Here is a 24720-nt window from a genome sequence, read left to right on the forward strand (position 1 = left end):
TCCTATTTGGGTAGAAGTGGAATGAGATGAGGTGGGTCCTAAGACCTCTTTTCCCCTGAACAAGTTAGATGTCCTTACTCAGTACCCATTGTCTCTGTGCTTATCCTAATATTAATTTAATTTGGCTTAACTTATTTGGTTTTGCTGTTGTCTCCTATATGTAGGTCTCCTCCAACAGTGAAAAGTCTCCATGAGCACTTTTGACCATATCATGTCCATACCTAGATTTTAACATAGTGTATACTCAGTAAAAAAGATGAAAATTCTCACCTTCCAGAGAACCTTCCTAGATTGACATTATACCTTGTTGCTTATTCTTCTGTACAGCAGGCACAGTTTTCCCAAAGCCCATTGCTGAGTGCTAGGTCTCCATTTCTGTTTCTCTAATTCTGTGTGTTTCTCCTGTCAAACTGAGAGTTCACTGAGGGAGGCATGCATGTATCCATATCAGGGTAGGAGCACCTGACTGTGGATGAAGGTTATTTCTTCTTGTCAGACTGTGAGTCTTATCTTTTTTATTTTATCAAGGTCTCCTAGAAGGGAGGAGTCCTGTCAGAACAGCAGTGTGGAATTCCCTGGGAGGTGATCATCAGCTTGGTGACCATGTTTCCCAATAAACATGGGATCCCTAGGCTTTGTAATCATATCTACATCACAAATGGGAAATACCTAATGGTTCCTCATCCTTCAGACTTGTGCTACTTATCTCCTTATCAAAGTAAGGATACTATTGAGTGTGGGCTTCTATCTCCACCATGCTGGGAACCACTGGTCTCTTAAAAATTACCATTGGCTCACAAACTGGCCCTCATACACAGAGGACAAGAGGAGACCAATGCAAGAGGCAGGCCACTCCAGATGTGTAGGTGGCAGGTTTAAAAAGCAAGGGAACTTACTTATGAGATTTGTGTTAGTGACCCCAAGTACCCACCTGTCAAATCTTAAAAGTTTATAGAGAGGTCTTAACTGGGTTCAGTCATGTATACTGGCCAGATGGGCTCAACAATACCTTACTCTCTCAAGGCTGTGTTCATGGAACAGCTCTCACCGTGGGAATAGCGGGTAGAATGTATATTCCAGGGACAGGCGAAGGTGTGAGGAACCTCCAATTGCCCCATTCTGGCTCACAGTTTAACTGGTGGCTACATATTCCCAATGGCCCACTCCAACAATTGCCCAAACCTAAAGGAAGAAGACAAGGTTCTAGGGTGGGGTTGGAGATTTAAGACTGAACAATGCCCCGCTTCAGCAGTCGGAGGGCCCCATCCCGGATCTGCTTGGTCTTCATGCCATAGATGATGGGGTTGAGCATGGGTGGTACAACAAGGTAGAGGTCAGCCAAGAGGATATGGATGTGCCGGGGCACATGCTGGCCAAAGCGCTGAGTGTAGAATGAGAAGAGCCCTGGTGTATAGAAGAGAAGGATGACACCCAGGTGGGAGCCACAAGTGCCAAAGGTCTTAGCTCTTGCCTCTTTGGAGGAGAGGCCTAACACAGCCCGGAGGATTAGTGTATAGGAGACAGTGATGCAGATGGAATCTGTGCCCACAACTAGCGTGGCAGCAGTAATGCCATAGATGTTGTTTGGCCGTGTACCCCCACAAGCCAGCTTTACCACAGCCATGTGCTCACAGTAGGAGTGGGCCACCACTCGGCTACAGTAGCTCAGCCTTGCCAATAAGCATGTGAGTGGGGTCATGAGGCCCAAGCCACGAAACACAGCAGCAGCTGCCAGCTTGCCCACAGCCTCTGGGGGCAACAATGACCCATAGTGCAGTGGCCGGCAGATGGCCAAGTAGCGGTCAAAGGCCATTGCTAACAGGATACCAGATTCAACAGCTGAAAAGCCATGGATAAAGAACATCTGAGTAGCACAGGCCCCAAAGTCAATCTCAGTAACATTTGTCCAAAAAAGTGCAAGGAGTTTGGGCACAGTAGAAGTGCAGAGCACCAGGTCAATGATGGACAGCATGCATAGGAACAGGTACATGGGCTGGTGCAGTGCAGGCTCTGATCGCACCACCAGCAGCACTGCCATGTTGCCAAGCACTGCCAGGGCATACATGGAGCAGAAGGGAAATGCAATCCAAAAGTGGGATGCCTCCAGGCCAGGAATTCCCATGAGCAGAAAAGAGTTTGGGTTCTGATGGCTGTGGTTTGTGAAATGCATGGTCAGGTTCAGGTAGGGTAGGTAGAGAAGACCTTACTGCCCTGCTCTGAACCCTAGGAAGCCCTGACAGATGAAGCCATTGGGATTCATTCTTATTCTGTGGCTGAAACTGAAAGGATAGCAGAAAAAATTTGAGTTAGATCTCATAAAAAACATCCAGGATAAGAAGGTTGTATAGCATTGGGAAGTGATGCATGGCAGGAGGTGAATTTATCATTACCAGGGATCAGAGGAGCCTTTCCACTTAAGTCTGATTCAACAATGTCTAGGCTAGGCTGTAGGGTGAGTGACATGGTTGTAGAACTCACTCTTGTTACTTATCCTCACCATGGAGAATCTTCTATGCCTGTGAACCCAATTCTGCCTTGTACTCTTATTTTCTTCTGATCTGCCTATGTGACAATAAAATAATATAAAAATCAAAGGTCAGGCACATTTGATTTGTGGTTACTTTTCAAGATGGGAAGATCAAGACTGAGAGATAAGAGAAAGCAGAGGGGGGGTGTTGTTGGATGGGTTTTTCAAGCCACTGAGCCCATGGTTGTTCACAGATGAGGCTCAGAACAACAAACACACGGTGAAAGGCTCAGTCTCATGTAGTCTGCTAAAGCCATAACATTGCCTGGCTTATGTTAGTACTAGAATCCTGTGCTTGTCATAGGTTTCTGTGTGAAACAGGTGAGATCATGCAGAATTGGTCAGTGGTAGATGTCAAGTTAATTTGGCCATAACAGGTGATCTGATAAAGTTACTGAGGAATGAAAACACAGTCTTATAAAAAATCAAAGGTACATGAAGAGGGTATGAGAAGTAAATTTTAAATCACTGGGAACACAATTGTTAACTGTAAGCAAATATGGAGACCAGCTTGGTCAGATTATGGCATGGAGCTTCTACACATATCCACCCCATCTCTTTGCCTATTACCCACACTTTCTATATTCCCTGATCTTCCCTTACCTAAAAGTACCTTCTCACTATTCTCTGATCCACTGGCCAGCCAGTAATTGAGAGTTTGAGAAAGAATTTGATTAAAAAGTCAGGAAGGGGATAGTAGAGGGAGAGAAGAGGATGAAAAGGAAAGTTGAGAACAAGACACAGGAATAAACTCAGGAGATATTCGGGAGGGAACAGTACCTTTCTCACACTGGTTTCTAATATGATAGGATGTGACTGTGTTTTGTTAGTGGGAACAGAGAGGGTGGAACTGCTTGAGCCCTCTGGAGATAAGTCCATCTATATCCCTAACCTTAAGCTGCAGTACTCCTTGCAATCCCTTCCATCAGCTATCCATACCCAGAAAGAAAGAGGCAAGAAAGGCAAAGGATAAGGTCTTCTCATGTGGTCTGGGGGAAGGAACCCTGGAACAGGATGTCATCTCAGTGCCCAATTGGCTGTTACTGTGATATGGAGACAAACATCTTGTCCCTTTATGTCTTATCATCCCTTCTTACATGCATTTAAAATTTTCCTTCTGTGCTATTTCCCTTCCTGAGTTTCTACCAGAGAGCTTGGGACCAAGAATACTCAGATGGTATTTCAGTTTTGGTGGTAGATGAAGGGTCAGGGACAGAGAGAAATCTGGGTGGGGGGTGGGGAGTCCTTGTAAAATGGTATATGTAAAGCTGTTCCATTCTGAGCACACCATGTATTTAGTTCAGCATGTGACTCTGTCTGTATATGTTGCTGTATAAAATGCATGAACAAGGCTGTACTCAGACATGGTACGTACATTTAGATAAGACATTGTTTTTAGAGTGTCCATTCTTCAATGCCCTTTCTTTGGTGTGGAGAAAATTGAAAGCTGAATAATCTAGACATAAATGGGAGAGACTTCCTTTCTTCACTTTTTCCCCCCACCTTTTCTTCCAGTCTTTTAATAATTGAATCAAGTTTCCTCAGCCTCTGAGCTGCCTCTCAAAGAATGTTTACTCTATCCTTGTAGTTACGCAGCACAATTACTGCATGCCCCCTTGTCTCGGCCCCATTTGCACAGATAGGGAAAATGAAGTTGGAAAAACATGTGGAGCACAGTATGCCAAGATTCTAAGAGAGATCAAGGTGAAGGCCTTGGGGTCATCACTTCCTGTCCTTCTCACTAATATTTGAGTTAGAGCTCATGAAAAATGTCCAGGAACAAAGCTGTCTCATGAAGAAAGGAACACACTCTTCATCACTGAAAGTGCTTATGAGCATCTGGAAGCCACCTGCCCAGGATTCAACTTTTGTTAGTGGAAGAGTAAGAGCAGCCCTTTTCAAATCTTAGCTCTGCTAACTCACCAGCTATGTGATCACAGTCAAGTCACCTAACCTCTTGTCAACCTGCTTCAGATTCTGTGACCTGGAGAGTTCATTCCTACTTCAGAGGCTACTGTGAGGAATCCTTATGGGAGACATTCATCTGAAGAGCACTACATGGCATATAGCAATGGTAAAGAAGTGTGATTCATTTGTAAGTCCTTTTTATCTGAAGTGGAGACTACCTCAGTGAGAAAATTATATTAGTGTTCTCCAGGTATTTGGCCTGTTTGTGGTGTGCTTATTGTAGGGTCACATACAGAGATAGACTTACCAGGCCTGGAACAGGGAGTGGTAGTAAAGTCTCAGGTCCTGCAGGGATTAGAGAGTGTGGAGCAAAAAGGCTGGAATATTTATCCTGTTATTAAGGCCCTAACTGAGATTAAAAATTCCCTGGGGATAAAGGCACTAAAAACACCTCTGGGATGCTGGAAAGAGGCAGAAAATTGAAGCTAGGATGTTTGGGTCTTTTCTTACCCTACCCAACCAAAAGAGTAGGATAATGGAGAAAATTTACACTGAGAGTTCAGAGTAGATAGGAAGGGAGTAGGCATACAGACCCCTGCACACAAATAATCCTAAAGGCTTTCTGGCATAGGAATTCTGTTTAGAAAATTTGCTGATTTTGCTTTTTCTCTTGGCCCCTTCCACATGTCCCAAATATTTGCTTCTCAATGCTTTTTAGCTTCTCTGAATGTTAGTTTTTCATCTGTAAAAGGGGTAGGCAATGAATGAGATGGTATATGGAAGGCATTTATCATTTTGCCTGGTCTATGCCAAGCACCTGGTAAAAATTTTAATTTTATTATTTTATCTAATTTAATGATCATTGACCGAGCATCTACCATATGCAAAGAACTATGCTAGATGTTAGAGCAGAGAGTTGAAGGATCACACCCTTGTTCATAGTCCAGTTTGGGATCGGCAGACATAAAAGATTATAGTTCAACGAGAGATATATAGATATAAAAAAGACACAAGTTCATTTAGCAGAAAGGGGGTTAGTGCTGTAGAACTTAGTCAAAGATTCAGAAATAGAAAGTGGACTTAGAGGGAGGTGCACATGAAGGAGAGAAAAAAAAGCATGTGTAAAAATATGGCAGACAAGAGATAATGGGAATTTTCTGGCAGTCAGTGCAGCCTAGTTCAAAGTTTAGTTAAAAAAATTTTTAGGGGTGCCTAGGTGGCTTAGTTGGTAAAATGGCCAATTCTTGATTTCAGCTCAGGTCATGATCTCACTATCATGCCTTATGTTGGGCTCTGCACTGACAGCATGGACCCTGCTTGGAATTCTCTTTCCCCCTCTCTCTACCCCTCTCCCCTGCTCACACGTGCTCACTCTCAAAATGAGTAAACTTAAAAAAAGTACATTTGATTATAGTTGACACACAATGTTACATTAGTTTCAGGTGTACAGTGATCCAACTCTATATATTATGCTATGCTCACCACAAGTGTAGCTATCATCTGTCACCATGCAACACTATTGCAATATCATTGACTATATATCCTATGCTCTACTTTATTCCTGTGTCTTACTCATTTTATAATGGGAAGCCTGAATCTCCCACTCTCCTGCACCCATTTTGCCCATCCCAACAGAGCAGAGAGCCTAGAAATAAACTCATGTTTATATGGTCAATTAATCCATAAAGAAGACTATATGGAATGGGGAAAAGACAGTCTCTTTAATAAATGGTGTTGGAAAAACTCGACAGCTACATGCAAAAGAATGAAATTAGATCACTTTCTAACACCAGACCAAAAAAATCAAAATGGACTAAACATTTAAAGTGACACCTGAAACTATAAAAATCCTAGAAGAGAACACAGGCAGAAATTACTTCTTATTCTTTAAGTCAATAGAAATTCCTACTGGTCATAGATATATTTTTATAGGTGTGTCTCCTAAGCAAGGGAAACAAAAGAAAAATAAAATATTGAGACTACATCAAAATAAAAGTCTTTTGTACAGCAAAAGAAATCATCATCAAAACAAAAAGGCAACCTACTGAATAGAAAATAAGTGGTTAGTATTCAAAATATACAAAGAACTTATATGACACTCAAAAAATTGAATTAAAAATAGGCAGAAGACCTGAGTAGGCATTTTTTTTAAAAGAAATACAGATGGTCAGACACATGGAAAGATGCTCACAATCACTCAGAGAAATGCAAATCAAAAATACTCTGAGCCATAGTAAGTGTCCTTTCTCTCCTCTCATCCATACACCATCTTATCAAATGCCGTTTGTGTGATATGGTCACTTTAAATCTTGTTAGTATGACCTTAGTTAGTCAAGTAACAGCTCTTAGCCTCTTGTTCCCCATCTGTAAAAATGGGGAGAGCTATCATATTACACGGAAGATGCTTAATATGGTTTATGTGACATGGTAACAATCTGTTGAGGATTTGCTATCATTAAATTATTATCTTTCAGTCATCTTCCACTCAATAGGCTTTGTGAAGGCAGAGACCAGGGTGAATTAAGCTCTTTGATAGTACTTAAAAGAAGATCATAATGGCGTTAGGTATAGGGAGAAGGTTGTTGAATGAGCAGATAGTATCCTAGTTAAATGTAGGCTAGGCAGACAGACATGAAGCTTGATTTCAGGCAATAAGGCAACAAACCTATTGAGGACTCAATATTTATCTGACAGGGTCTTAGAGATACAAAAAATTGAAAAGATACCTGCAGATGCAAATCAAAACTATAAAAGATATCACCTCAAGCCTGTCAGAATGGCTAAAAATCCACACACAAGAAACAGGTGTTGGTGAGGATGTGGAGAAAAAGGAACCCTCTTGTTCCATTGGAAGGAATGCAAACTAATGCAGCCACAGTGGAAAACAGTATGGAGGTTTCTCAAAAAGTTAAAGATAGAACTACCTTATGATCCAGCAATTGCACTACTGGGTATTTACCTAAAGAGTAGAAGAACACTAATTCAAGGGGGTACACACACTCTATTTATAGCATCATTACAATATATATGGAAGCAGCCCAAGTGTCTGATTGATGGATAAAGATGTGAGATTATATATATATATATATATATATATATATATATATGGCAAGATTTCATTTTTATGGCTGAACATTTTAGTGTGAGATTATATATATATTATGTTATATATATATATTATACGCTGTTTGTGTGATAGGGTCACTTTAAATCTTGTTGGTGTGACCTTAGTCAAGTAACAGCTCTTGGCCTCTTGTTCCCCATCTGTAAAAATGGGGATATATATATCATCTTACACACACACACACACACGCGCGCGTGCACACACACACACACACACACACACACATACACACAAATGTTATTCAGCCATAAAAAATGAATTCTTGCCATTTGCAACAATATGGATGGAGCTAGAGAGTATAATGCTAAGCAAAATAAGACAGAGAAAGACAAATACCATATTATTTCACTCATATGTGGTATTCAAGAAACAAAATGAGCAAAGGGAAAAAATGAGAAAGACAAACTAAGAAACAGACTCTTAACTACAGAGAACTGATGGTTACCAGAAGGGAGGTGGGTGGAATGATGGGTGAAGTAGATGATGGAGTTTAAGGAGTACATTTATCATGATGACCACTGGGTGATGCATAGAATTGTTGAATAATTATATTGTATACCTGAAATATAATACTGTATATTAACTGGAATTAAAGTAAAAACTTTCTTTAAAGGGGTAAAAAATAAAATAACTGGAAAAAAGAAAGTGATAAACCTGGGAAAATTTATGGTGATAGAACATAGGATAGTTAGGAGGGTTATATAAAGTAAATATGTGAAATCCTTAAATATTTTCTTGTAAATACAAGTGTTTACTCCAAAAAAAATGTGAAAAGAAGGTGGTTCCCAGGAAGCAAGCTATCTTATTTTTAAATTCTATACCAAAGAAGAGAAACAACAGGTGTTTACCACAGTGTTTTATATAAAATTTGATTTGAGAGCTTCTAGTATTTTAAGAAGTATGATAATACTGATCTAAGATAATTCTATTACATGACTTGTCCTTTAATCTTATTTTAAGTTTTAATTGTATGAATGATTTACAAATACATTCCTTTATAGGAAACAAACAGAGACAGAGAGAGAGAGAGAGAGAGAGAGAGAGAGAGAGACAGAGAGAGAGACAGAGAGACAGAGAGACAGACAGAAAAGATTCCTGTTTTAAGGAGCTTTAAATGCAGATGGTGAAGATGGTGAAGGGAAGAACTAGTGGGAGATGGCATGGCCCAGGTGATAGGAAGGTGCAGACTTTGTTCTCTGAGCATAGATTCCCTGGGTAGCTCACAGGATATTCATACTTCAAGAATTCAGTTTCAGGGATTCTAAGGTTTGGCCATTCCCCCATTTAGTTCTTCCAGAGACACATCTGGTTCTAATAGAGGGAATAAGTGGCAATAGCAGATAAATGAGAGGACTCTTAAATTTTCTGCCAGCACCACAGTGCTCAGAGCCAAGCCAAGGATCTCCATTTTTTTTTTTTTTACTTTTTGAAACTTTTTATTTTGAGGTAACTTTATGTTCATGTGTAGTCATAGGAAATAATACAGAGAGATACATATATCCTTCCCCCAGTTTCCCCCAATGGTAACATCTTGCATAACGGTAATATAATATCATAACCAGAAAATTGACATTGATCATTAGCCTTATTTAGATTCATCAGTCTTAAAAGGATTCATTTGTTTGTATGTGTGTTTATATTTAGTTTTATTCACTTATTACATGTGTAGATTTGTGTGACCACCATCACACTCAAGATACAGGATAATTCCATCATAAGAATCCCTAGTGCTAGCTATTAAATTTTAATGGAGAATGTACTCAAAAGATTTATTCACCAATTTGAGTAACTTCTCTGAGGCTATGTTGTATTTAATATAGTTTTGAAAGACACTAAATTACTAAAAAGACAGAAGAAGTTAACCACATTAATTCCAAGGAGTTCTCTGGAAATACAAACACTGAACTACCATTACTGCTTTAGAAAGGAGAAATTGGGGCACCTGAGTGGGCTCAGTCCATTGAGCCTCTGACTCTTGATTCTGGCCCAGGTCATGATGCCAGGGTTGTGGAATGGAGTCCTGTGTCAGGCTCTGTGGTACTGCGTGGAGCCTGCTTGAGACTCTTTCTTTTTTTTTTTCTCCTCTCTCATTCTCTCCCTCTACCTCCTCCTCCCCACTCGCTCCCTTTCTCTCTTAAAAAGAAAAAAAAAAAACCCAAAGAAACAAAACAAACAAACAAACAAAAACAAGGAGAAATTGCTGAGTGGAAAAAGATCTTAATGGTATCTGGAGCAAAAATAAGGCAGGGCTTTAAGGACACAGGTTATTAGTCTTTTGCACAGGTTTAACAAAAGAAGTTAAAAATCACAGCCTGATTCTTTTGTTTAAAAAAGAAAAGCAAAGTCAACAAGAAAGAAAAATCATTACTGGTCTGTACTCTGAACAGAGCTTTCTCCCCCTGGGAAAACAAAAAATTATTTGCTCCTGTATGAAATTTAGGACCACTTACCAAAATGGCTAGCTTGGCAGAGACTGCTGCTTAGCTTAGAGCTCAATTGTACAATTCACTTGAAGCTCAGTGTGAACTTTCCTCATAGACAATAGACATTTGTGTTCACACATTTGAAAATGAACTTAAACATGTGCAATTTATACAGTTTCTTAAAAGCATAAAACACTGACACTTTTAAACTAATGGGTTTGGGGCTACACTCAAAATAAAGCTTTGTGTTCTTTGTTGCTACCCTTTATCTCGAGGGTAATGAAGACCGTCTATTAAGTGAAATTGTTAATAGCAGAAAATTATGAGAGGTCAGTCATAAAAGCTGCATGTGGGACATTTTTCCTTCTTTTATCCTTTTGGAATTAAAGATATTCCTCTTGTTTGGAGGAGAATGATGGTTTAGTTATAATTAAAATTCTGTTGTTTTTACTATTTGGTGGAAAAGACTGACATACTACTAATTAAGCTACTTTTAGACTTATCTCCTTATTGAAGGGATCTCCATTATCTTGATGGAGCTCATGGATAGGCATGGTTATTCATTGTTAACTTGGGATACCATTGGGTGGATCTTTATTCAACTAATGAGATTTATTCTACAGAATATTATAAAGCTTCTATTATGTGTCAACATTTCTCTAAGTACTAGGAATGTAGTGGTGAACGAAGAAGACAAAGTCCTTGTTCTGATAGAACTTCTAAGCTAGTAAGGGAGAATTTCATTAAAACGGTCAACATGTAACAAATAGGTATTGAAAAGTGCTAATTAAAATAAAACAGGAAGATGGAAAGTGACAAGGAGCATAGTTTTAGAGTAGCCATGGTAGAACTTTCTGAAGTGACATTTGAGTAGGGATCTTGAGGACATCAGTGAGCAAGGCATGCAGCTGTATGAAGGACAGTGCTCCAGGAAGAACAGCAGATGGACACACTTTGAGGTCTGAAATGTGGTGAATTTGAGGGATAACACCAGGCCACTTGGTTGAGTGGAGTGACTAAGAAGAAAGAAGATGCATTTGAGAGGTAGCCAAGGTCCAGGTAATAAAAGGTCTTGTAAGCCATGGTGAAAACTGGAATTTGTTTGAAGTGTGATAGAAATCTATTTGAAGATTTAGAACAGGATTCTGTTATGCTGTGACTTACGTTTTTAAAGGTCTACACTGGGGTGGCTATGTGACTCAGTCAGTTGAACATCTGACTCTTGATTTTGGCTCAGTTCATGATCCCAGGGTCATGGGATCAAGCCCTGTGTTGGGCTCCATGCTGAGCATGGAGCCTGCTTAAGATTCTTTGTCTCCCTCCCTCTGCTTCTCTCCCCGACTCGTGCTCTCTAAAATAAAAAAAAAAATTAAAAAAAGGTCTATATTGGATTCTACATAAGGGAAATAAGGATGAAAGGAAAACTAGTTCAAAAATTATTGTTATAGCCAAAGAATGAAATGATGGTGATTTAACCAGGGTAGAAGCAGCAGTCAGTGAAATGTGATTACAGTTGGGATATGCTTTGAAGATGCAGCAAATAGAATTTGTTGATGGATTCACTGAATGCAGGGTCATGAGGATATGATGGGCTTCAGGTTGGAGACTTCTAGCCTTCCAATTGGATGGATGGGTGGAAGGGCTTCAGTACAATGGGAAACACTGAGATTAAAGTAGGTTTAAAGAGTAGAGGTAGAAAGGAATCAATTCTGTTTTAAATATGTAAGCTTGGAAATATATGTTAGACCTTCAAGAATAGCTGTCAGGTAATCAAGTTATATTTACCAAATTTGAAGTCCAGGGGAACTATCTGAATTAGAGATGTACATTTGGGAGGCATGAAAGAACAGTTAGAGGCATAAGAAATGATAAAAATCACCTAAGGAATGAGTAGAGAGAAGAGACCTCAACATCAGAAGCTGGGAAAAGAGGAACTAGACAGTAAAAGATACTCAGAAAGTGACACAATGAAATAGGAAGAAAACCTTCAGAGTGTTTAGGAAATCAGGAAGTAGAGAGTACACATCTCTGCCAAATGCTACCAGAGTGTTGAATAACATAGGGTTTAAGAATTGATTACTGATAGTTAACAATACTGTATCATATACTTGAAATTTGCTAAGATAGTAGATCTTAAGTGTTTTTACCATAAAAATGAGAATGATGTTACTAGATTGTGAGGATTTTACAGTGTAGATGTATATCAAAACATCAAGTTGTGACACCCTAAACATACAATTTTTGTCAAATATACCTCAAAAAAGATGGAAAATTGATTATTGGTGTTTTCAATAAATGATGCTGGAAATTCTAGACACCTACATGCAAAAGAATAAAGTTGAACTCTCACCTTATATCTTATTCAAAAATTAACTCAAGTGGATCAAAAACCTAAACAGAAGCTGTAAAATTATAAACTTCTAGAAGAAAACATGGGTAAAAGCTTCATGAATTGGATTTGGCAATGATTTCTTGAATAGGACACCTAAAATACAGGTAAGAAAAATAAATTGAACTTCATGAAAATTAAAATTTTTTGTTCAAAGGACACTACCAAGAGAGTGAAAAGAGAGCCTATAGAGTGGGAGAAAGTATTTGCAAGTCATATATGATAAGTGATTAATATCTAGAATATATAAAGAATTCCTACAATGCAACAAAAAAAATGCAATTCAAAATGGGCAAAGGACTTGGATAGACACTTCTACAAAAAAGATATACAAATGGTCAATTAGCCATTTAGCTAATTATACAAATGGCCAATTAGCAGGGCACCTGGGTAGTTCAGTCAGTGAAGCATTCAACTTTGGCTCAGGTCGCGATCTCACAGCTGGTGGGTTTGAGCCCCACATCAGGCTCTGTGCTGACAGCTTAGAGCCTGGACCCTGCTTTGGATTCTGTATCTCCTTCTCTTTCTCTGCCCCTTCCCCGCTCACACTCTGTCTCTTAAAAATAAACAAACATTAAAAAAACAAAAACAAATGGCCAATTAGCTCAAGAAAAGATGCTCAACATCACTAATCATTAGGGAAAAGCAAACAAAAACACCAAGAGCTACCATTTCATATCCTTTAGGATGGCTATTATAAAAAAAAAACAAACCAGACAATACTAAGTGTTAATGAGGTGTTTAAATAGGAAGTTTGTACCTTTTTGTTGGGAATGCAAAATGGTACAGCTGGTGTGGAAAATGGCATGGCAATTTCTCAAAAAATTAAACATAAAATTATGATCATTCCCTAATTCAACCTGGGTATATCCTTCCCTGACTGCTCCCAGTATCAGCTTGTGAACCTCAAGTCAGGTTCACCAACTCTACATAGTCCATCTCCTCAGCCTAACTCAGACTTCAATATAAGCCCTGTTGTAGAAGGCTCACCTCAACCCAATGTGTTCTGGAGACTCTAGGTGGAGGGGTGAGTGCTTGTTCCTGAAGGATAAGGCTTGGGACATCTAGTACAAAATCTGGATGTTTCTGTGGGATGAGAGGGGAAGCCAGAAGTATACAGTGTCAGTAGGAACTGTTGGGATGTTTCATGGAGAATTCAGGTTAAATGACAGAGGAGTCCCTGTGAAAATCAACTTCCCCTCTCAGGACTATGGCAAAAAGCAGATGCTGAGACTAGTCATGGGAGGAAAATATCCCTTTTGGTATTGTTATTAATGGTTGATAGTTATTGAATAATAACATGGATTATTACAGCTCAGTGATCTCATTGGATTCTTCCCAAATGGTGAGAGATGGGCAGGGTTAGGATTATTGTCCCCATAGAATAGTAAGGAAACAATCCAAGAAACAGAGAGGTTAAGTGCCTCATCAAAGTCACAGGCTGGGATTTAAACCTAATCTCCCATTCATAAACTCAACTCACAGCTCTGTCCACAAAATGAAACAAAACATCAAGACTCCAAACCAAATAAACAGATAACGTTGACCTAGTTATAACTGAACCCCACCTTTCTAAATCACGATCCAAAGCACACAGCAGGCATCTATTTGCATATTCTGAGGAGGCTTTATTTCTCAGCAGGCACTGCAGGGAAGGAAGGCACTGCAGGGAAGAGAGGGTGGAGAGAGGCACAATAATTGTCAAAACCAGACTACACTCTGCCTCAAGGGAGGCACTGAATGCCAGAGAATGGTGAGGGAGTAGGATCTGTAGGAAGCCAGGGGCAGGAATCCCAGAAGAATGGGAACTGGGACAGAGGTCTCTAAAGTCACCTCCAGAGAAGACACCAGGCCCATCATGGGTTGTTTTCAGGATGTTCCTCAGGGATCAGACCTGCTCTTTCTTTTTCTTTTGGGACAAGAGTAGCTTATTATGAGAATATAGCCAGACCTCTCCTTTCCAACGGTCTTTTCCAGCCTTCTCTCACAAGGAAAACTGCATCAGTGTTTTTAAAAATATGAAATTTATTGTCAAATTGGCATCAGCTTTTCCTGAAGCCTACAGAAAATGAATTGAGCCTCATGCTGAGGGGTGAGAGCACATAGGGCCCATGGTGGTAGGAGAGACCAAGCATATAAGGGAGGTGGCACAAGTGGGATGAGGGGCAAGCAGACCAGGGAGGCAAGCTTCTGCTGAGTCAACTGGCTACTAGAGGGCTGGAACAGAGTACCTGGGGATCATAGGTCAAGGAAAGAGGCCATGTGAGCTGGGCTAGCAGAGAAAACTAGAATAACCAGGATAATAGCAGAAATCAGACTGAAAATAGTAATGACTAGAGGTAATACCCAAAGGCTGAGTAGAGAACCTCTAGAAGGAGTTGTTTAATGTTTGAAGGGAATAGGCTAGGTGTGTGTGTGTGTGTGTGTGTGTGTGTGTGTGTGTGTGTGTAGGCGGGGAGCCATGGAGTTCATAGGGCAGAGCTCATTTCTCAATGCCTCTCATGCTCAAACAGACAGTTTATCCTTATCTCAGGAATTGTCTGACCTCCTGATTCTTGTCTTCTAGCCTTCTCATCCAATGTTTGTCTATCTAACAGAGGGCCTGCTTTCTATTCTCATCAAGACTTTATCTTCTATAAGCTTCAGATCGTCTTTTGCCAGCATTAGAAGAAATCTTTTTCTGCCTCCCAGGCCTGTGCTCCTGTATTGTGTATTACTGACCACCTCAAGAAAGCCTTAACTAACCAACCCAGACCAGGTTAGTTAATCTCTCATTAGTGCTACCTTCTTTCCTCCTACTTCATATTCTGGCCTCAACACAGTCCTGGCTGCAGTAATAGTCCTGGGACAAAAGGAAAAATCTGAAATAAGGATATCGAAGGGACAGGCCAGTTATACTTATTAAAGGTTTTAGCAATGGGGTGCCTGGGTGGTTCAATCAGTTAGGCATCTGACTCTTGGTTTCTTCTCAGGTCATGATCTCGAGGTTTGTGAGATTGAGCTCTGCATTGGGCTCTGTGCTGACAGTGTGGAGCTTGCCTGGGATTCTCTTTCCCCCTCTCCCCGTCTCATGCACACTTTTTCTCAAAATGAATAAACATTTAAAAAAAAAAAAGAAAGGTTTTAGCAACAACTATCTATATCTTTGCAGCATGGTCCTGTAAATGGAATTTTGGCACAGGAGTCAGAAGTTATGAAATTTAGTCCTAGCTCTGCTACTGACTTCCTCCGTGATCACCTGTGGACTCAGATTCTCAATTCTATCACTTGAAAGTCCTCTCAGGTTAAAGGTGTAGTCTACCAAATAGTTTATAGCACTGACTGAATACTCTAGGTATGGAGCCACACACACTTTTTGGGGAGACAAAGAAGTAAGTGAAACAGGCTTCCTTTTGTTATTTGCTGATGTCTTGACTCTGAAAACAGGAAGCATAGGACAATGACATGTACAGACTGGACCAAACACTCATGCCAAGCAGGTTAAGGGTGCTGGGGCAGGAGGAGACTGGATAAGCAGAGTAGGATTGTGAACAGAATTAGAGGTATATTTCAGTTAAACCTGGAAAGAGGGAAGGTTGATGGATTATTAAGCATTTTAAACAGACTAGGCTATCTGTGAGGTTGAGGTGTGTGGGAAAATAAACTGGAAGACCAGAGACAGGTGGCAAGAACACACAGGAAGAGAGACAGGGGCGCTCAGGGAAGGGAGAAACCTATTTGAAATTGGAGAAGTACATTAACTTAGGGCACAGGTGACAACATGCATAGGAGGGTATTCTTTCAACTATTCAAGAAATATTTAGCAAGTCCCTCTATAGGTTCCATAAAGACAGTGGCAGTAAATCTAAAAAAGCACAGCCCTGTTTTGTCATGGGGCTTCCACACTGCCCATTCCAATACTATCTTAGAGAGAATGCAGATACACATTAGATTTGGAGAAGTTTCTAATAAGAGGACTTTTTGATGATCTAGTTAACCAAAATTGATGGAAGATTTCATAGAATTTCCATCTGTAGACGTGCTTAAAATCAGGGGCTACTTAGTAAGCTTCAATTTGGATTAGACGGTAGTATATTATCCACCAAAGGAGTGGAGAAAGTTTCTTTAGGGAGTCATTCATATACTTATTTAAAAAGCACTTATTTAGGGGTATCTGGGTGGCTCAGATTGAGGGGAATCTGGGTGGCTCAGTTGATTAAGAACCTGACTCTTGGTTTTGGCTCATGTCCTGGTCTCATGGTTCAGGGGATTTAGACCTGCATCAGACTCCACACTGAAAGTGTAGAGTCTGCTTGGGATTCTCTCTCCCCCTCTCTCCCCGCCTCCCCTGCTTTTGTGTGCATGTGCCCTCTCTCAAAATAAGTAAACTTTTTAAAAGCAAAGCACTTATTGAGCATCAATATTCAGTAGAGTGTGAATATAGAAATAAGTCAGAGCTCTTGTATTAAAAGTACTCAGTCTGGTGAGTGGATAGTGCATGTGTATTGGCAACACAGATTGTGCTCTCCTTGTGTTATTTAATTCAGTGCATTAATGAGCCCTCATTGAAAACACTGAGAAAATCTGCCTGGAGGAATCTGAGAAGACTTCACCAAGAAGGTGGCAGGATCTTGGCCAGGTATAAAAATGGGCAGAAGAAACATTCCAGATACATTGTATGAGCCACAAGCATAACTTTCAGGAAGTGACAGATAATCCACTGTAGCTGAATCTAGGATGAATGTTGAGGGGAATGGTAAGAAGAGAGGCTAATAATTTAGGCAGGAACAAGTTTGTAAGTGTATTAAGTACGTTGTAAGTCTTTTTTTGTTTTTTGTTTTTTTGTTTTTGTAGCAATGAGGTCTCATAAGTGGTTTTCAGTAGGGATAGAACATGTGGTCTGTTGGGTTGTAGTGGTAGATTGAGTAGGGGTGGAAAACTAAAGAGGTGTTTTTTTTATTCAAATATAATTAACAGTGTTATATTAGTTTCAGGTGTTACAATATAATGTTTCAACAATTCTGTGTATTACTCAGTGCTCATGGTGATTAGTGTATTCTTTAATCCCCACCACCTATTTCTCCCTTCCTCCCACCCACCTCCCTTCTGGCAACCACCAGTTTGTTCCCTGCATTTAAGAGTCTTTTTTTTCTTCATTTTATTTCTTAAATTCCACATAGGAGTGAAATCATATGGCATTTGTTTTTCTCTGACTTATTTCACTTAGCATTATACTTTCTAGGTCCATCCATGTTGTTGCAAATAGCAAGATCTAATTCTTTAAGGTTGAGAAACATTCCATATTGTGTGTGTATATACATACCACATCTTATCCATTCATCTATGGATGGACACTTGGTTTGTGTCCATGTTGTGGTTATTATAAACAATACTGTAATAAGATAGGGGTGAATATTTTTTAATGTTTATTTTTGAGGGGGAGAGAGAGAGAGAGAGAGAGAGAGAGAGAGAGAGAGAGAGAACGAACTTGAGTAGGGGAGGGGCAGAGAGAGAAGGAGACACAGAATCCAAAGCAGGCTCCAGGCTCTGACCTGTCAGCACAGAGCCCAACGTGGGGCTCAAGCCCAGGGACTGTGAGATCATAGTCTGAGCTGAAGTCAGACACTTAACTGACTGAGCCACCCAGGGGGGTATCTATCTTTTTGAACTAGTATCTTCATTTTCTTTGGGTGAATACCCAATAGTGGAATTACTGGGTCATATGGTAATTCTATTTTTAATTTTTTGAGGAACTTCCATACAGTTTTTGACAGTGGCTGTACCAATTTGCATTCCCAGCAATAGTGCACAAGGGTTTCTTTATCTCCACATCTTTGCCAACACTTGTTCTTTTTTTATTTTAGCTACTCTGACAGGTATAAAGTAAGATCTCATTGTGGTTTTTATTTGCATTTTTCCAGTGATAAGTGATGTTGAGCATTTTTTCATGTGTCTGTTGCCCATCTGTATGTCCTCTTAGGAAAAATGTTTATTCAGGTCCTCTGTCCATTTTTTAATCCAATTTTTTTTTTGGTGTTGAATAAGTTCTTTATAGATATTAATCCCTTATTGGATATGTCATTTGCAAATATATTCTCCCATTCAGTAGGCTGCCCTTTTATTTGGTTGATAGTTTCCTTCATTGTACAAAAGCCTTTATTTTGGTATAGTCCCAATAGCTTAATTTTGCTCTTGTATTCCTTGCCAGAGGAGACAAGGTGTCAAAAGATGTTTCTATGGCCGATGTCAAACAAATTATTGCTTGTGTTTTCTTCTAGGAATTTTATGTTTTCAGGTCTCATATTTAGGTTTTAAATCCTTTTTGAATTTATTTTTATATATGGTGAAACAAGTAGTCTAGTTTTCCCAATACTGTTTGTTGAAGAGACTTTTACCCCATTGCATATTCTTGCCTCCTTTGTCATAAATTAATTGACCATAAATTGTGGGTTTATAATATTTGGAGTCTCTATTCTGTTCCATTGATCTATGTGTCTATTTTTGTTCCAGTACATAATGTTTTGATTACTACGGCTTTGTAGTGTATCTTGAAATCTAGGATAGTGATACCCCCACAGCCTTGTTCTTTTTCAAGACTCCTTTGGCTACTTGGGGTCATTTGTGGTTCCATACACATTTTAGGATTGTTTATTCTAGTTCTGTGTAAAATGATGTGGGTATTTGATAGAGATTTCATTGAATCTGTAGATTGCTTTGGATAGTATGGACATTTTAACAATGTTATTTCTTCCATCCATGAGCATGGTATATCTTCCTTTCTGTGTCATCTTCAATTTATTTAAATGGGAGGTCTTTGTAATGACACAGGCAAGAGATGGAATTTGGGAAGACAAGAAGTATGGAAAGGAGAAAAGCAGCATGGGAGACAATTTAGGGGCAGGATCAAGGGGTATCATTGACTGAGAAAGAACACCAGAAGCTTTGGCATCTGGTAGAAGGCTTTATGACTTGAGCATAATGAAGGTGGAAGGGGATAAAGCTGAATAGTGAGTAGAGACCAGGCTATACAGGGACTGGTAAGCCAGAGTTAAGCATGTGGATTTCATTCTCAGTGCAATGGTAATTCCATGAAGGTCTTGAGGCAAGGCCTGGAATAGTATAATTTGCATTTTTAAATGGATTCTTTGGCTACAGTATAGAAAGTGGAGCCTAGAGAGCCCAAGATTCAGACCACAGAGACCAGTTATGAGCCTTTTGTGGTCTAGATGAAAGATGGTGAATCAAATAAGAACGTTGTCAGGTAAAAGGAAAAGAGTAGGGAGTAAAATCCATTTTGCAGATTGATAGGATTTGCTAATGAACTGGATACTATGGAAGAGGGAAGGGATTAAATCAAGGATTATCCCTGGATTTCTGACCTTACTACAGGATGGATGGCCAGAATATGTGCTAAGATGGCAAGGCATGGGAAGGAAATTGTTTGTAGGGAGATAAGATTTTAATTTTGGCTGTATTGTTTAAGATTGTTATGGAACATCTAAATTGGAGAGGTCCAATAGGCAGTAGAATATACTCGTCTGAAACTCAGTAGAAGCTATACAATTGGCAATTCCCCGAACATAGATAGTAACAACAACAACAACAACAACAACAACAACAAAACTCACAAAAGACAAAAAACCAAAAGAAAAAAGTGAGAGGAAAAAGGGAGGACCTAGAAAGGTAGCGGGACAATAAAAGGGAAAATAAAAACAAAGAGAAAAGTAAAGAGTGAGGGGAAAGAAGCAATAGCTAGGTCAGTATAAGGGAAGGAGTGGAGATGGAAGTTAGCTTGGAAAGGATTGGAAATTAAATGAGGTTGTAAATGGTGTAGAGATCAAATACAGTCAAGTTTTTATTCAAGTTGTGCTGTGAAGGGGAATTGAATTAAGGGGTTGTTAGATGGAAGAGATAAAGCTGAAGAATACAGGATGGTGTTGGTGTTAATCAAGATCAACACTGTAGAAAGGGGGGCAGATTTGTGTGTAAGATAGTAATGACAAATAGCATGTGCAAAATGCTTCACAGTTTACAAGGTTTATTCTTATATGATTTCATCTTTCCTCACAATAACATGGTGAGATGATCATGGGAGGTATGGTTATTGTCTCCAGTTACAGGTCAAGAAGCTAAAACTTAAAAAATATCAGATTAATGTTAGTTTCTGCTAGTAGGTAGACTGATGGCACAATCATTACTTGAGACTAAGTCTTTAGATTCTAAAACTTTTCCCTGTACCATGGTGATGAATTAGAGTTTTATTTCTTTAACTTGAACACTCCAGATTTCAACTGTCTGTGGAACAACCAGGTAGAGGCAGAAGAATATAGTGATTTGAGTCATTGGATTTGAAGGCAGGAAACGAGTTCTCAAAGTTTAATATTTGACATTTTTCAAACATATGATTGTCAGTAAGTAACTTAACCGTAACTTTCTCAATTAAAAAGAATGCCCATATTTACTGAGCACATCTTTAAATTCTAGATCTAGGCTAATTGTTTTTATTTTTATTTTTAAATTAAAATTATTTTTAAGTTTTGATACATAATTGACATAGAATTGTATTAGTCTGAGTTGTTCAACATAATGATTTGATATGTTTATATTGCAAAATGTTACCAAAGTCTAGTTATCATCCATCACTTCACATAGTTATGACAATTTTTTGGTGATGAGAACTTTTAAGATCTACTTCTTTGCCACTTTCAAATGTATGATATAGTGTTGTTAACTGTAGTCATTATGCTATACATAACATCCCCAGAACTTATAATTGGAAGTTTGTACCTTTTGACTACCTTCACCTATTTCTCCCATCCATAGCAGCTACAAGTCCGTTTTGTTTCATTTTAAGAAATTTAATTCCAATGTAGTTAACACACAGCTATATTAATTTCAGGTGCACAATATAGTGATTCAACAATTCCATATTTATTTTAAAGCACCTTGAGAGCAGAGACCATATATTACTCAGTGCTCATCAAAATAGTCCCAATCCCCTTCACCTATTTTACCCATCCCCCACCTACCTCCACCCTCCACTAACCCAATGTTCTCCATAGTTAAGAGCATTTCTTTGGTTTGTCTCTTCCCCCAACCCCCCTTTGTTAATTTGTTTTTTCTTCTTAAATTACACATAATGAAATCATACGCTGTTTGTCTTTCTTTTGACTGGCTTATTTCACTTAATGTTATACTCTCTAGATAGATCCATGTTGTTGCAAATAGCAAGATTTCTTTTTTATGGCTGATAATATTCCTATGTGTATCACTTTTCTTTATCCATTCACTCATTGTGCTAATAGTTTTACAATATCTCAATTCTAAGGAGAAACTTTTAAGATATAAACTGATAAAGGGGGAAGCACAGATAAAATTGTGGGACACAAATCTTTACGCTTTTTCAAAGAGAATGATAAAAGGGACAAAAATGAGATAGAAAGATAAAGGACACCAGAATGAAAAAGAATGGTATGAAGTTTAGAGGTCAATCTTGCAAAAAGATGGGGGTGGAAGATCTCTTCCTTTGAATGTCATGGATGCTAGAAAGCAAAGAGGGTGAAGGTAGAAGCATGTAGAATGGAAGTTAAAGTTAGGTGAAGGAAAACAATAATAGATCTTCTCATGTTCTCAAATTGGCTAGAAGTAGGGCTTTAGTTGGTGAAATTTCTGAGTGTCAAAGGCCTATTGAGCCCCTATTAGAGAAAAATTTATAGAACTTGGAGGAAAGTAAATTATTAGAAGGGGCTAGGTTTAATTATTTTTCATACAGACATGCTAGACCTTTACAAAGTGGTCCTTAGTCACACAAAGATAACAAAGTTCTTCCACTCAACTCCTCAATGAGGGTTGCCTTGTGATAATAGTTAAATGGTATTTATATATTAGGATTATTTTCTAATTTAAGGTCTAGAATGATATCAAGGGCTAATCCTTCCATGTGAATGATCAGAGCTTAAACTTGAGTGCTAGAACTCTGCTGACACAGGATACTCTCTGGACAGGTCCTGTGGAAGTAGACATTAGGAACAGAAGAGGATTTCCAATGGTCACATCAGCCTCCAACATCACCTCAACCCATCCGTCAGTCTTCGTGTTGATGGGGATTCCAGGCCTGCAGCACCTACATAATTGGATCTCCATTCCCTTCTGCTCAGCTTATACTCTAGCCTTGCTAGGCAACTGCACCCTCCTCTTCATCATCCAGACTGATGCAGCCCTCCACGAGCCCATGTACCTCTTTCTGGCCATGCTGGCAGCCATTGATCTGGTTCTCTCTTCTACAACACTTCCCAAAATGCTAGCTATTTTTTGGTTCAGAGATCGGGAGATCAACTTCTATGCCTGTCTGGTCCAGATGTTCTTTCTCCACTCCTTCTCTATCATGGAGTCAGCAATGCTTCTGGCCATGGCCTTTGACCGCTATGTGGCTATCTGCAAGCCACTGCACTACACCACAGTCCTGACTGGGTCCCTTATCACTAGGATTGGCATGGCTGCTGTGACTCGGGCTGTGACACTAATGACTCCACTCCCCTTTCTGCTCAGACGTTTCCACTACTGCCGAGGCCCCCTAATTGCCCACTGCTACTGTGAGCACATGGCTGTGGTAAGGCTTGCCTGTGGGGACACTCGCTTCAACAATATCTATGGCATTGCTGTGGCCATGTTTATAGTGGTGTTGGACCTGCTCTTTGTTATCCTGTCTTATATCTTCATCCTTCGAGCAGTTCTACGGCTCTCCTCTCAGGAGGCCCGTTACAAGGCCTTTGGGACATGTGTGTCTCACATAGGTGCTATCTTAGCTTTCTACACACCTGTGGTCATCTCCTCAGTCATGCACCGTGTGGCTCGCCAGGCTGCCCCTCATGTCCACATACTCTTTGCTAATTTCTATCTGCTCTTCCCACCCATGATTAATCCCATCATCTATGGTGTCAAGACCAAGCAGATTCGCAAGCGAGCCTTAGGACTATTCTCAAGAAAGGATGTATAAATGGAGAGTTAGGGACAGGTGGAAAAAGAGTGGGACAGACTGAATGCTGAACTGGGGGTGGGGGTATGATAGGAAGTGGAGGGATGCCAGTTTAGTTCTTTCCTGGTGTAATGAAAAAACTTAATGATGTCCTGAAACGCAGTCACCAGTATGATCAGGACTCATGGGGCTGTATTCTTTGGTTGCCTTTGAATTCAAAGGCTGACTGCTGACTTTGCTGCCTTCTCAAAGAGCCCACTCTATTAGGAGGCTTGACAAAGGCTTGACCCACTCTCCTCTTTGTGTCTTTAGATAATGTTACCAAGATGCTTTCAAGTTCATTTAATAAGACTGTGAGAATCTGAGTTTCTATTCAGAGCCACTGGGATCATGAGCTGGGAAAGACCAACATTTCATCTGAGACAAGAGTACCTATACAGTTTGAAAGTTGATGTCCAGTATCTAGCTAAACATTACCAGTTTTGGGGAACTCAATCTTCCTGGGCTACAGGTTCCAAGTCAGACAGTTTTGCTTGTTAAAATTTATTTCTTCAGTTGAGTCAGCCTATGTATTTTTTGACCTATTTTGACCTCTATATTCTCATGACCAATCTCTGAGTAAAACATGTCCCCTGCCATTTCTTTACACATCATGCAACTCTTTGCACACAGATCTAGCTTATGTTTTCACCAAGAATGTGAATTCTTTATTCATTCAATAATCCAGTAACAAAACATTATTGAGTCCTAAATCTGTGCTGGGAATACATATTAAGGTGGGGGTGCTGCACTTATGTCTATGTCCCAAGACAAAGGAGGAAATGCTAAACATAATAGGTTGTTGTCTCTGACCTGCCCATCACAAGGCTCAGTATCATGAAAGACATAGGTAGGCAAAACAGACAGGAGATGGGGATATCGACCTGTATTCTCTTTCTTTTCTTCTATCCGATGCAAACTTACATGCTAGAAAATTTCCTTAATGTTAATCCTGACAACTAGAATTTGTGTGTGATCATATAGGCCCTCATACACCATCTTCCACAAATGCATTCTTCTATTTTTATCTTGTGAGTCCCTTGTTTCCTCAGACTACTCTTTAGAAATTATATATCTCTTATCTTATTCTGCCTTAATTTCTGTCTCTGGGTCTACATATGTATCTAGACATTATTTAGCTTTGAAAGAATCTGAGCCTATGTCAGGTGGGGTATGGAAGGATGGAAGTTTCAAAGAGGGGAAACTGTAGCACGAACCCAGGGTCTTATGCTTGGTTCACATCTCTGCTTTTATAATTCCCTCTGACACCAAAACACACACACACACGGAAATGATATTCTACCTTTAGTTTCTATTTTGTTAAAACCTCTCGTTTCTTCTGAGCATAGTTGGTAC

At 39.5% G+C, this 24720-nt stretch overlaps 2 protein-coding genes across 2 annotated transcripts; one reads left to right on the forward strand and one right to left on the reverse strand.

The window, feature by feature from the left end:
* Positions 1–1222: 1222 nt before the first annotated feature.
* LOC125146896 (putative olfactory receptor 52P1) lies at positions 1223–2170 on the reverse strand. Its single transcript, XM_047823811.1, has one exon. The coding sequence runs from the start codon at positions 2168–2170 to the stop codon at positions 1223–1225; it is 948 nt and encodes a 315-aa protein (XP_047679767.1).
* A 20225-nt stretch (positions 2171–22395) lies between these two features.
* Positions 22396–23346, forward strand: LOC125146737 (olfactory receptor 52K1-like). The gene has a single exon (XM_047823505.1). The coding sequence runs from the start codon at positions 22396–22398 to the stop codon at positions 23344–23346; it is 951 nt and encodes a 316-aa protein (XP_047679461.1).
* Positions 23347–24720: the final 1374 nt, after the last annotated feature.

Source organism: Prionailurus viverrinus, chromosome D1 (assembly GCF_022837055.1).
Source record: "Prionailurus viverrinus isolate Anna chromosome D1, UM_Priviv_1.0, whole genome shotgun sequence".
NCBI lineage: Eukaryota > Metazoa > Chordata > Mammalia > Carnivora > Felidae > Prionailurus > Prionailurus viverrinus.